The sequence below is a fragment of the Pleuronectes platessa genome, chromosome 24 (assembly GCF_947347685.1).
Source record: "Pleuronectes platessa chromosome 24, fPlePla1.1, whole genome shotgun sequence".
NCBI lineage: Eukaryota > Metazoa > Chordata > Actinopteri > Pleuronectiformes > Pleuronectidae > Pleuronectes > Pleuronectes platessa.
This window is the reverse complement of record NC_070649.1, coordinates 3,475,596-3,488,281: the sequence shown is the minus strand read 5'-3', so window position 1 is coordinate 3,488,281 and position 12,686 is coordinate 3,475,596. Positions and strand designations below refer to the sequence as shown.

The window sequence follows — 12,686 nt, the reverse complement described above, 5'->3', positions numbered from 1 at the left end:
GGCAGAAGATGAATAACAATTATTATTAACAGACTTTCCAATTATCATCTGTAGAACAACAAAATGGAGAGAAAAAAGAGAAGCCATTTCATATTCCCCATAGCAAGAAACATTCCCAAGGCATAAAACCAACTCAGTCAGTATTGCACTGTGCACAGCCGGCACTTTATAGGAGTAGACCGCATCCTTGGACATAATTCAAACAAGGCCCCTGTTCACGCTGCACGACCCGTTTTATTAGTTTTCATTGATTTTCCTGCCAGCACTCCGATGATGAATTCAGCCCGGTTGAGAGAGTGAGGTGTTGGTTTTCCTGGGCCTCTGGTGGGACCTGCTCTCAGCCGTGTGCGCGGCGTTTAGCAGGAGGAATGTGGAGTCTGTGCTCGGGAGCAATGCATGCAGGGATGGATTAAGCCGATGGGGTCGCACAGAGTCACGTTTGAATGGATCTAATCCTCATGGAAGCTGCAGCGCCGCCGTCTCTTATCAAAGGTTGACGCTGCCTTTGTCAGGTTTTCCTCTTTTAAAACCTCCAGTAGGATAACAGGAAGTTATCTTCATTAATGGACATGGGCTGTGTGTGGAAGTGACTGATCATTATCAAGACAATTAACATCAGACGCTGCCCTAGACTTTCAACATGAGGCAGTGTGAGGATTACATACAGTACCTGAAGCTCTTTGACAGAGTGAGTGTGATACTTGTTCTTTATTGAGCAAGTGAAGGAACACAGTGTACAGGTGTCTCTTTTGTCTTGTGTGCGTGTCTGTACCTACACACCTGACAACAGTCCTTTCAGGTGTGTGTGAAAGATTTGTGAGAACAAAGGGTGAGGCTGCATGAAAATTAAATGTCTATGTTTTCCTTTCACAAACACCCAGCGCAGCATCGGGATGCTAGAGCAATCATTCAGCTTGAGATTGTTTGACTTTGGCAAGTGGTCTGTGTGCCGTGTTATTGGAGCAGCAGTTGTTGGTTGCCCTATAAATCAATGTGTCATTTACCTCTTCAACAGGCTCGCCAGCATGTCACAGATGTGTCACAACATGTCACAGACGTGTCACAGACAGGCTGGAAGTCTAGTCAGACCTGAAGTGCATTTCCCGGGATTGGTTTCAGACAGAAACAACAGAAGGGTTTCCTCTAGGACAATATTCTCAGTAAATGTCAGCTCTCAATCCAGCCGCTGTGGACACCAATCACATGCACTGTTGTGGAGCTCCTCTGTTCTGTGGCAGTTGTTCCTCAATCCGTGACACATGTCAATAAAGATGAGGCGCCCTGTTTGCTTTAAACTTCCTGCTGTACCTCGAGAGGCGACATTTGGGTCCTGAATGCAGGTCAAGCTGACAGAGTGGCGCCCACATCTCTCTTGGAAATGAACTAAAGGCGCCCAGCCCTCCAGAGTCTCCACTGGAGCATGTCTCCTGTCTCGGAGTGGGTGGCAGGCAGCGCCGTTGCCAGCTTGGCCAGTGCTCCTCCTTGACTGTAAGGCAATTACAGAGATAAGACTCTGGACAGTGAGGGAACATGCCTGCCTTTCAGAGAGGCTGCTATCAAGATGGAGTGGAGCAGCAGCCTTGGGACTGCGTTTTTTCCACCTCAATTGTATATATTTTAGCCAAGGACCTCGTTAGTAGTCTCAGTTTGTGCCTGGATTTTATTCTGTCCGGCCCAGAGTTCACTCAGATGGGTTGAGGGGAAGTTTCCATCCAAAATTAGCACACACTTTTTTTTTCTAAAATCTGGGAAGAGAAAATGTGAATTATTGCGTGTTTCCATCCACTACTGTTATGTAAACGGTAGGAGTTAGACCCACAGGGAACTAGTGTTGACATATATTCTCCAGTGATGTGTCATTAAACTACTGCAGAAGAAGATAGTGTTGTGGATTCTGCTTGATTCATACAACTGAGTTAACACCATCAGAACGTGTAGCCTCCTAACATTCAACTGACAGCCTAAAGGAATATACTGACACCCCCCATGACCCTGGACTAAAGGAGCTGGATGCAAGACAGATTAAATGATAACAACTGACACACTGCTAGGGGCCATTAAAACCATTACACCAGTACACCCCAAATACAATCGTTTTAATCTATTACCGATTTAAAGATCATAGCTTGTCTCACTTGTCTCAAAGCCTCACACTTCACACTGAGCCTCATGTTGACCTTTGTCATTATGACACCAACAGTATCTCCACCGAGTCGCATGCCACTCAGCTGATGGTGTGAGCAAACAGCTGTGCACACACTGTGGAACACCGTCCTATTCTTTTGATCTCACAAAAAAATATGACCTTCCCTCATTGCTCTACTGTCGAGCTCCGTTGTGTGCGCAGTGAAAACCACGGTGAGTGTTTGAGGAGCGGTGTTGACACGTGCCGACTTGCGAGCTCTGCCGATGCACAGGAATAGCTTCGGCCTTGTGCGGCATCACATTTAGCCGAGGGCAGCGGGCACGGAACACCCTTGTTGGAGGAAAACAAGTCGATCTGGCCTTGGTCGCTGCTTAGCAGGAGGCAAATGGGACTCTGCTCGACAGCAGCCTGTGATACCCTGGCTCGACGTGTCCCACTGATGAAGCTAATCAACCTCCACAGTGGTGTTTCATCTCTGGGCCTCAAAGACACCCCATTACAGAAGTAATGAATGGTCAGCTGGTTGCGATGTATTTCTCCATCCCTTGTGAGTAATTCAACTTGTCGACGTGCCCTCAATCACTGCTGCTCTGCCGGGGACACACGGCTGATTCGCGGTGCTCAGTCTCCGTGACACAGCCGCCTTTTTTCAGTAAACAGGAACCTGTGCCTTCACAGCTCAGGGCGTCCTCACTGCTCTGTCTCTTTCACCTATTGATCCGGGTGCAACTCTGTTTGCCAGTCACAGTGAAAGATGAGATCCGAGGCCTTAATGTCAACAAAGGAACGAGACGAGGATAGAATTTCAGACTCCGAACTTGTAACGTCATTGATCCCTGACCTTCATTGTGCTTTCTAGACATTTCTCTATGCTCTGACTCGCCCAGAGGAGGAAGACGAGGTGGATTTCAAGGATTCTTTTGAGCCGGCGTGTAATTTTTATACTGAAAACACCTCATGGGCCTCATTCTCAGATTCAGAGCAGAGTCTGTGCTCTCCATTATGTTATAGAGGGTCTGTTTACCTCCTCAGCCTGCAGGTCGATACTAATAAAGTACACACGTTCACATGAACCCACTCGGTGCTAATAAGTCACTGAGATATGCTGTCAGCCCCTGCACGCTCTAAAACACCAGCCTGAATCCAGACACTCATCACCCTGCAGGCTAATGTAAATTACACAGCAGAATAATTACTGAAAGCTGAACTAACTTGGGTTCAAGCCCAAAAGAGCTTTTACGTCTGTTGACTGTTATTATCATTTTTCACGAGTAATAATATTAATAGTTTTTCCTCTACCACAGTTTAAAGCCGGAATGAACTATAGAGACATTATTACTTGGCCCATTAACTGGAAATGTTTTTTTCCGAGTTCAATTGGCGAGATGGTTTTGCAATTCATGGCCAATAGGCCGTAAACAAATCTGCCATGATTGAATTATCATCGTTTTGAATTTGTATTCTGTCGGGGATCATTCAAACAAGATTATTAAAAGTAGCATAAAGCTTGTTGATTTCTTGTTTTGGGGTTTTCAAGATATCGACCAATTAACTTCACCAGGGTGGATTCTGGGGAATTTACATTAATTTGATATCCATTTTAATTTCCTGACAAGTTACAGAAATATAACGTGTCTGCTGTGGCTGCCTCTCAATTAAAGCCACATTCTGCCAGTATAATTTAAAGCAGCAGGAGATGGCAAAGCTCGGTTTACAAGCAATTTAATTATATACATAGCTAAGAGAGTTTATATAGAGGCTGTTTTTAATTAAGTAAAATCATGGTGGGTAACACACACACACACATTGTTGAAGGTATTTTGAATCCAGCGAGCAGATGGAGGACGACCCTGCCAACAATAGAAAACATACAAATGCATGTCTCACTTCCTTTTTGATATTTCAGTGTTATTGAATCATAACTTTAAAGTTCAGGTCTAAGTTACTCTGGTAATTGTTATGCCTCTGTGCCCTGAATAGCCTCTGGCCTGAGGCATTGTGTTGCCCAGTTGTGCGTTTGTCAACTCGTCCTTCCCCTTTTTAACACGACAACTCATGAACGGCTCGAGGGAACTTATTCCAATTTGAATCAAACGTTCACTTGGACACAAAGATTAGATTTTGATGTTTGGTGTGAACGTGATGTATCTGGATCAACTGCAGGGAATTTCATTACATGTAGCACCAACATTGACTTGGACTTAGGGGTGAGCTGATTTGAGTTTGGCTGGTAAGGTGACCTCATAGGATTCTGGGAAACTGAAACTGTACTGGTTGGTAGAGGCAGGCTGGTAATTCCAGTTTCTAGTGTCTTGGATTACATCACTAAGTTATGATTCGTCATTTCAATCAGTCAAACATGAGACACATTGTCCTTTTTTAAGCTTCAACAGGGAGACAGTAAAAAACTTGCCACCCTCACATTATGAGTCTGTTTCTTGCTAGCCCACTAGACTTGACTTTTGTCGGGTTAGATGTCTCGATTGTGGAGAGGAAGTGTTTCTCACGACCACATCCTGCGCTGACCTGCCTCTGTGAGAGTCTGCCGCTGACTGAGCCTCTTCAGGACTTTCCCGTCAATGCACACCGACTGACAGCAAGCACGCACAGACATGCTATTCCACTGTGTGTGGACATACTTTCTTTTGTGTAAGGAATCCATCAAAACCAGATACGTGTAGGTGTATGTGTGTGTGTGAGTTCTGTAGCTCAATATCTGCTATTGCAGGTCCCTGGAGACCCCTCCCATATGGAGAGCATCAGACCTTCTGAGAGCTGGGTTGTAAACAAACAGCAAAGACGCTTCAGACAGTTTTGTTTTCATCAACTTTCCTGCCTGGCACTGCATACAGAACATGGCAACGCCTAACTGAGCTGTCGGGAATCATCACAAACAGTGAGGAGATCTGCTCAACGACAAGTGAATTCAGAAGAACTTCTTGAAAAGCTATAATGCAAAACAATCCATTGATTCATTTTTCCCATAGTTTAAAAAGCATATGTTGTGATAGTCATCAGATCGGACTCCACATTTGTTCGTCGGCTCTGCTGCTGCAGGTTTACTCCCTGACACGGAGGCTGAGAGCAAACTGCAGCATCACAGGACCTGAAGGAGATTCAGCTTCTTAGTAATCGGCTGTGAAACCGTTTGAATCGATAAAATCAAAAGTGAGTTGAGGTCAGTCCGGGGGAAAAACACACACATATGAAACATATCCCTCACATTCACACACCCCTATGCTTCACCAACCCACCCACTAACACTCTCCCCCCCCCGGGGCTGACACGCCATTGGTCGGGACACGTGCGCCCCTGCTTTTTTTAACTTACTCCTCTCGCCTTAGTTCCATGCAGTGAATGTTTTGCACAGACTTCCGTGATTATGAAATTTTAAGAAAGACTGTGCAATTTCAGAGGGGGGGGGGGGGGTGTATTCTCAGATATCCGGCATTTGAAAGCAAAGGAAATAAAGATTTTCTCCTCGTCCCCGTCTTCTGGATACTGTGCTGCTCTGCTTCTCTGTGTGTGCAGCACTGAGTCTCCTCTTTTCTCTGTATCCTCTTTCCTCCATTGTCTCCTCTTTCGCTGTGCCAGTAACGGTCCTGTGAAGCCAAAGCCCTGCTCCTGTAGGAATACACTCTGCGCTGCTTCCTGCTACCGAAACAATATGCCTTTTCCCTGGGCACTTTTTAAAAGTAATAATCCACATGCAAACAGCCTCACGTGTGCATGTGATGCACACGAACATCCCACAGCACCTCCGGCCTCACGCTACGTTTCCTCGGAGAACGTTTTTCTTCAGGAAAGAGCAGGAACCAGAGGATAGAGCAGCACATGGAGACACAAAAACTGAAACTGAGGGTTTAATGCAAAACTGGATTTGCACCCGGTGACTAACAAGTGTGTAATCGCACAGTTGTTCAACGTCCTACAGAAAAATAAAAGCCGATCTTTTTTTGGGGTTTCCTCATTATGCAGCGCTGTGGCTCGGAAGCTGCTTCTCTAATGACAACAGAGAATGTTTACCGCTCCACTGCAGTGCCCGCCAGTTACACTGGAGCCTCCACTCGCTCACTTTCGGGAAGTGCTCATTTCCCAGCAGCTAACCCAGAAAATGTTTTTCTTAAAGGAAACTGTTCGAAGGGAAATGGAGCATTTGTATAAAACCAGAATGAGGCTGTGTTTACTTAGATTTTTAAGTCCATGCGTCTCCTCACAATAAGTTCACAGCCGTGGAAGCCCAGCACGTATCACGGCTTAGACCCACAGCTATCCAGCGTTTGTCGGAATCAAACAGTGGAACATTAGTCGTAGCTCTGCAGCGATGAGAGCTAATCAAGATTTTCCGGCCTGCCTTCTGTCCTTGCACTGCTCTCTGTGGCAAAATCCAAATCTCGCTCCTCGGATATTTTTGGGAGAGAGAGGAGTGGGCCGATCGGATTGCTCTCGCACAAAAGAGGGATTGATTACAGCCAGACGCTGCGAACTGTGCAGCAGAGGAAGGGAGAGAAATAGGAAACTTGGTGGGCCAGAGAGCGGGGGGGGGAGAGAGAATCTGGATCTGTTCTCCTTCTTTTTTTCTGTGTGGACCAGAGGCGGTGCGGCGCATGTGTTGTGACCAGCTCCAAACACGTGTGCTGTGCAGTGGGAAGCCCCTCTGCTGTTTTTGTTGCTCCACTGTGTGCCTCTAGGTGGCAAGCTCCTCTGGAAGGGTTTTCATCTGAAATGTACATTAAATCCACACCATGTGATCTAACAATTGGGTATAGATAGAGCGCTGTATGCTGTTTTGATCAGGGCTGAATTTAGACACCGACCAATGTCGCATTATCTCTCCTAACATATGTCACATAATTTCCTGCTCTCCTCACGAGCTATTTTCATGCTCCACTCGTCCCAGATGAGATAAGAGCAACAAGGGAGTAAGTATTTCAGGGCATGTGAGGAACCACAAACAAAACACATCTTATGTATCTTGGCTGCAGGGACTTCAGTGGGTGAGCCAGCCATCGTTAAGATTAACTCACTAACCTGCCCTGGAGCTAATTAGCAAAATGCAGACATTCTTCCACCAGGAACCAGTCCTGGACAAAAGACCTGACTTTCCAATAAACAGAAGAAAGAGATCTGTAGAATAAACGATAATTACATCAGTAAGAGGAGACTTTCGTGCACAGCACATTTCCACACGGGCTGGAAGTAATTGTTCATCATCAATTACTCAATTAATTGCTTATTGTTTTGTCAAATCACTCTAAATGCCAGCTATGATTTTCCACAGACATCTTCAAATGTCTCATTTGGTTCCATAACCTCATGATATTCAGTTTTCAGAGATGACAAAAAAAGCCCCTCATCGTAAAATTTGAGAAGCTACATTATTGGGGCTTTATTGCTTTAATGTCACTTTGAAATAACTGGATGATACACTTTTTCCATGCTCCCTTCTGAAATGGCAGTGAAACCCCCACGTCTTAAAAACCATTAGGGGTGTCCTAATTGTTTTGATCCCATTCCAAGTCCTCCGGCTTGGGCGATCTGCCGACTCTGAGTCCGACCTGCTCCTTACATTTACCCAAAAGTTTATTGAAAATCTATCTGACACACTGAAATAACAGCTGCCGGCTACTAAATCGGGCCAGCGTTGTTTTTCATTGGTCCAACACTATAAAGTTGTTAACCTTAAAGTATTGATTTGATAAAATTGAAAGAGCCAGAGTCAGATGAAACGGTGGAGCCACAGAATATTTAACATTGTCATCGTAGAGCCTGTAGCATTTGGCCCCATTTCTGGATTGTGAGGTAGAAACATGTCGTCCAGTTTTATATACAATCTCTGGTCTGGTGACTGTATAGATTCCTTTTAACGATTTGCCAGTGTTTGACCCGATGAGTCCAGGTAACGGCCCATCTTCTCTCCATCTGCAGCTGAGAGGACATCTTCCATCAGCCTGCCTGCCTTTTGTCTAATTGATGAGCTGCTGCTGCTGAGATGAACACAGTCTCACACACCGTTACCTCTGGCTCGTCTCGCAAAGTGCATCTAAACTTAGTGTTTCTCAGCCAGTGGATCAAAAGCTGCACTTTTCACCCTCTCAGGGGTTTTTCCTCAGCTGAATCAGCGCAGTGACAAATTACCACTGATCGTCTTTCCATTTTGCCACTGTAACATTATTATTGTGTTAATACCAGCATCACAAACTGCAGGTGCAGTACTGGACGTTAGTTGGTCATTCAAGCAATCAAACGAAAAGTCAAGAGGTCTGAACCAAACCAGGCAGGCATGAAAGTGTCCAGTGCCTGTTAATGAAATCAGTGAAAGGAAAAAAAGGAAAAAGAGAGGAACACAAGAGAGAGAGAGAATAACAGAAACCAGATGTGCTCAATCCAATTCTGGAGTTGTTGAAGGTGGGATGACATCATGGAGTTGGACAAATGCACCCGAGAAGGCGGGGGGGGGGGGGGGGGGGGGGGGAATATATAACCCTGTGCTGTAACATCACATTGTTGTTCAGAGACGATTCTATTTTAAGGGCTATCAGATGAGCTAGCTGGGTGCTAGCAACTCGCTAACGCTGACCTCAGTGCTGTGAGAGGCCATTGAGCGTCTCACACATGCTGGAGTGATCTCATCTGTTTTCTGCTTCTCTGAACACGCAAAGCTGCTTCTTACGCCTGTGAGAGGATGTTCAAACTTTAAACAGATTCTAACCACAGACATAACAACAGATAGAACCTATTATTCAGATTTTAAACTTGAGAACCCACACGCTTGCCGTTGAAATCCATGATTTCTGGTTTGGGAAGTCACAGAAACTTACGTGATCAAATGTGACTCCAGAATAAAAAGAAACATGGAGGCGTATTGCTGGTGTCGTCAGCTGGACAGTGTTTTGCACTGAATTATGTAATTTAACAGACTCTGGATGATGTCATGACTGAGAAGATGGAGTTACCGTAACTTCTTGCGGCGTATGAATAGTTTTGCAACAGTTCAACTAAAGTTTAGAAGTGATTCGGTAACATCTGGGTGGTGACGCTTCCCGGTTAGTTTGCGCTCTTGTCGGCTACTGAAGGTTTCTGCTCACCCGCTCTGTCGTGTCATACTGTACCACCGGATCTGAGTGTCCTTGATTTCTAAAGATAAATATCAACCTCTGTGACATTGAGATTATTTCTATAAACCCCTCAATTTTCTATGTTCTGCTTATGCTTCTCTATTTCTTGAATTGTACCTCGTGGTGCTGTCTTGTTTGGTTCTAATACAAACCCATTTGTCTGCCGAGATTCGATTGTCCTCTCTCAATCCCTTTATCCACCTTTTCTTTGTATCCTGTGTTTGCATAGCAAGTTGTGATTTGGTCAGTCAGTCAGTGTCATTCTCTAAGTCAGTGAGCAAATAGGCTGCAGCACAGTCCGCCTGAGGTTCGATATGAACTCTCCTGGTCAGTGGAAGCTCCTCTGATGCTCCTCGACACTCGACCAGGAAGTGTTTGTGCACTAATGCATGTAGCACCCAGTGATTGACTGTGAAGCTTTTCTACAGGACAAGTCATTTGAGTCTGTTTGCTTTGTTAGAGGTGAATTAACAGCACCTCTCCTGTGTTTGATTATGAAAGGAGCTATATTTAGTTGCTCCTTGGCAGCAGCTTCTCCTGCTTGATTAAAGCTCCAAGATTTGCCTCGTGGCTTTGGTACTCGCTGGCTGACTGACTGGCTGGCGCAGTGACAGAGTGAGTGACAGGCTGCCCAGTTGCTTGTTTGTTTGGTTGTTTGGTTGGTTGGTTAAATAACTGGATGACTGAGCGTCGGAAGGACGAGATAACATCTACATCACACTCTATGCTTTTGTAAACGGCTCAAAACAGTCAGTTAAACAAACATCAAATCACTAGCCAGGTTTTTTTTTTATAGGGAACTTTGCCTGAGCATTCATCATCGTTTGTCTGTTGGGGCCTGGGATCTATTTGTTGTTGCAATTTGATGCAGATTTAAATATAGATCGGAATCTAGTGGATTTAAATGTGTTTTCATAGGGGGATTTAGTTTATTTGTCTTTTTATCAACCTATCATTCTCCTGCAATGGGGATTGTAATTAAGTGGGACATCCCTTTGCCTCTCTCTCCGGTGCCACTCTTGGAAGACGTGGGACAAAACGTCTTCTTTAGCCTGTTCACAGATATAATGGCTTCTGCATCGTGAATTATCAACTCACCAAAATTAAACATTGATTCACTATCCTGTTGCCTGTTAACAGCATCGCCGCATTACGCTGTAGCTCGAACCCTGATACAACCACACAGTTCTCCCTCTTCTCCTTCCCTGAGATGGCGTCTGAAGCAGCGAGTGGAAACCTGTGTTGCGAGCATTCAATCTAACTGGTGATGTATTTACTCGTAGTTCTCTGTGGCAGGTCATCACCTCTCTTTTATCCCTCAGTCTCATCCCGGCTTCACACCAGCCGAGGCAGCGAAACCAGAGAGTGTCGGTGAAATACATCTTTCACTCTAATCTGGGTGATAGCAGAAGAGAAAGAACTGGTGGAGAGGAAAGGCAGGACATTTGTTTACTGGAGCAGCTTGTCGGAGCAAATAAACTGAATCAACTATGGACATGATGCTGCCCCCCCCCCCCACACTTCCACCAATCCAGCATGACCCATCGCTGCAGCCGTTGATTAGCTTCATACACACACCTCCCTAAACACTCACACACACACACACACCCTCCTCCTAAGACACCACACACAAACTCATTACATCAGTCCGCCGATTGCCTCAAAGCTTTTATCTATTCGCTGCAGTCTACTGCGATGCATTATTTATATTCCAGATATAAAGGTCAGTGGTGATGACGTTAACGTTTCTGAACCGGGTATCAGAAAGGTGATTATATGAAGCGGAAGCCGGGCGCGCAAGCCCTGAATGTTAATCCTGCAGTGATATTGGTTTCCTGGGATATTGAAAGCCGCGTGGATAAGATATCAGAGTGACTCCCTCCTCTGATGTCATGTTAAAAGTTAACATTTCATAAAAGCTCTATTGTAAATGCGCCTCGATGAGCGTTTGCATCACTGTGGACTCAGCTCTCAGGCTCTTTGTGGTTTCCGTCGCAGATCACTAAGTCAAAGGTTTTCCTCCTGACTGACAGTCGTCCCTAACCTCAGAGTGATGGGCAGTGTTCAGCTGTCAGTCCAAAGGCTCACCGGGATGGTGCAGCCGACCTGAAGCTCAATAAAAAAAAAAACACTAACAACTCTTTGAAACTAACACTTTTTAGTAGCACTTAAATGGCACTTACTCATAGCACTTTGTAGTTTTGTTTTATTTTGAAGAAATTGTACTTTCTTGATTCTTGTTGTTCTGGGTCTGTACCCTCGGGGTTGATGCACTTATTGTAAGTCCCTTTGGTCTTACGATCACTGAAGTTTCTAATCAGTTTTTATATGAACTCAACATTAAAAGAAATATCTCTCTCTCACCCTGAATTTGCTCTATTGCTGGAAAACGTGTAAAGTTCTATCGGAGATCCACGGGTCATTTAGGTGTGAGTTTATGTGAACTAAGAAGACTATTTTCTCTCTCATCTTCCAAAAACTGAGCAATCTGTCTTGCCTTGTGTGATTCTTCGGCCCCAGGAACATTTTTATATAGTTTTGAACGGCCCAAACGCGTGCTAGAACTCTGCCTTTGCTCAACCATCCAACATTGCAGTGTAGCAGTGGGTCATTTGAATTTGCACCAACTTCCGTCAGGACTTCTCGAAGGATGTTAACAATCTTAAGAGATGCCGTCGAGCCTTCAGTATCTCGTCGTGTATCTGCTTGTATGAGTCCTTGTCATTTCTCAGGAGGAAACATTAGGAAGTTCTTGCTCTTAAATTAGACCCAAAGGAAGAAAATGTTGAGTCATCAAAGAAATCTTATCGCTTTTGCTTCACAAAAACAACCTAAGAATGGCTGCTTGTTGATCTTGGCTTGGGGACGGCAATTATTTCTGTGACCTGCTTTTCCTCCCTATTGAAACTCCTCAGAGCCCTGAGGGGGGGGGTGGGCATCGTGAGCCGGAGGACAGAAGTACTAATTCCTGAAATGTTAAAGTTTACACCTGCCTTGTCTCCAGTGTGAGAATAATATGTTGTGTTCAAGCTACAGACTTTTTGGAGCTGTCCCTCATGACCTTATTGATTCTCTCCTTCCATCAGACCTCCTAAATGGAGCCCAGGAGAAGTGTGAGCTGCCGCCCCTGGATGGTTTCCCTCACTGCGAGGGCAAGGTCAAGGTGAATAACACACACAAACACACTCGCACACAAACACATCCTCTCCATTGCAGTGTCTGTGTCGCACACTTTTTTATGACTGTGAGGAGGTTGTTAATAAAATGAAAATAAAAGAGGAACTTGGCAGGAAGGATGACAACTTAAATAGAAAACAATGGCCTCATATGTTCAGGTCACAGCCGCAGTGTTTGACTGACAAATGATCTGCTGGGACATGTAACATCAAATTACCATCAACACCACAGCAGCGAAGCCTCCA

General features: G+C 45.0%; 1 protein-coding gene across 1 annotated transcript in view; it reads left to right on the top strand.

Moving 5' to 3' along the window:
• Nucleotides 1–12,686, top strand: part of mgat5 (alpha-1,6-mannosylglycoprotein 6-beta-N-acetylglucosaminyltransferase) — a 64,050-nt gene that overhangs the window by 17,208 nt on the left and 34,156 nt on the right. The window contains 1 exon segment of the mRNA XM_053416915.1: nucleotides 12,351–12,427. Within this exon segment, the coding sequence (XP_053272890.1) occupies nucleotides 12,351–12,427 (77 nt within the window).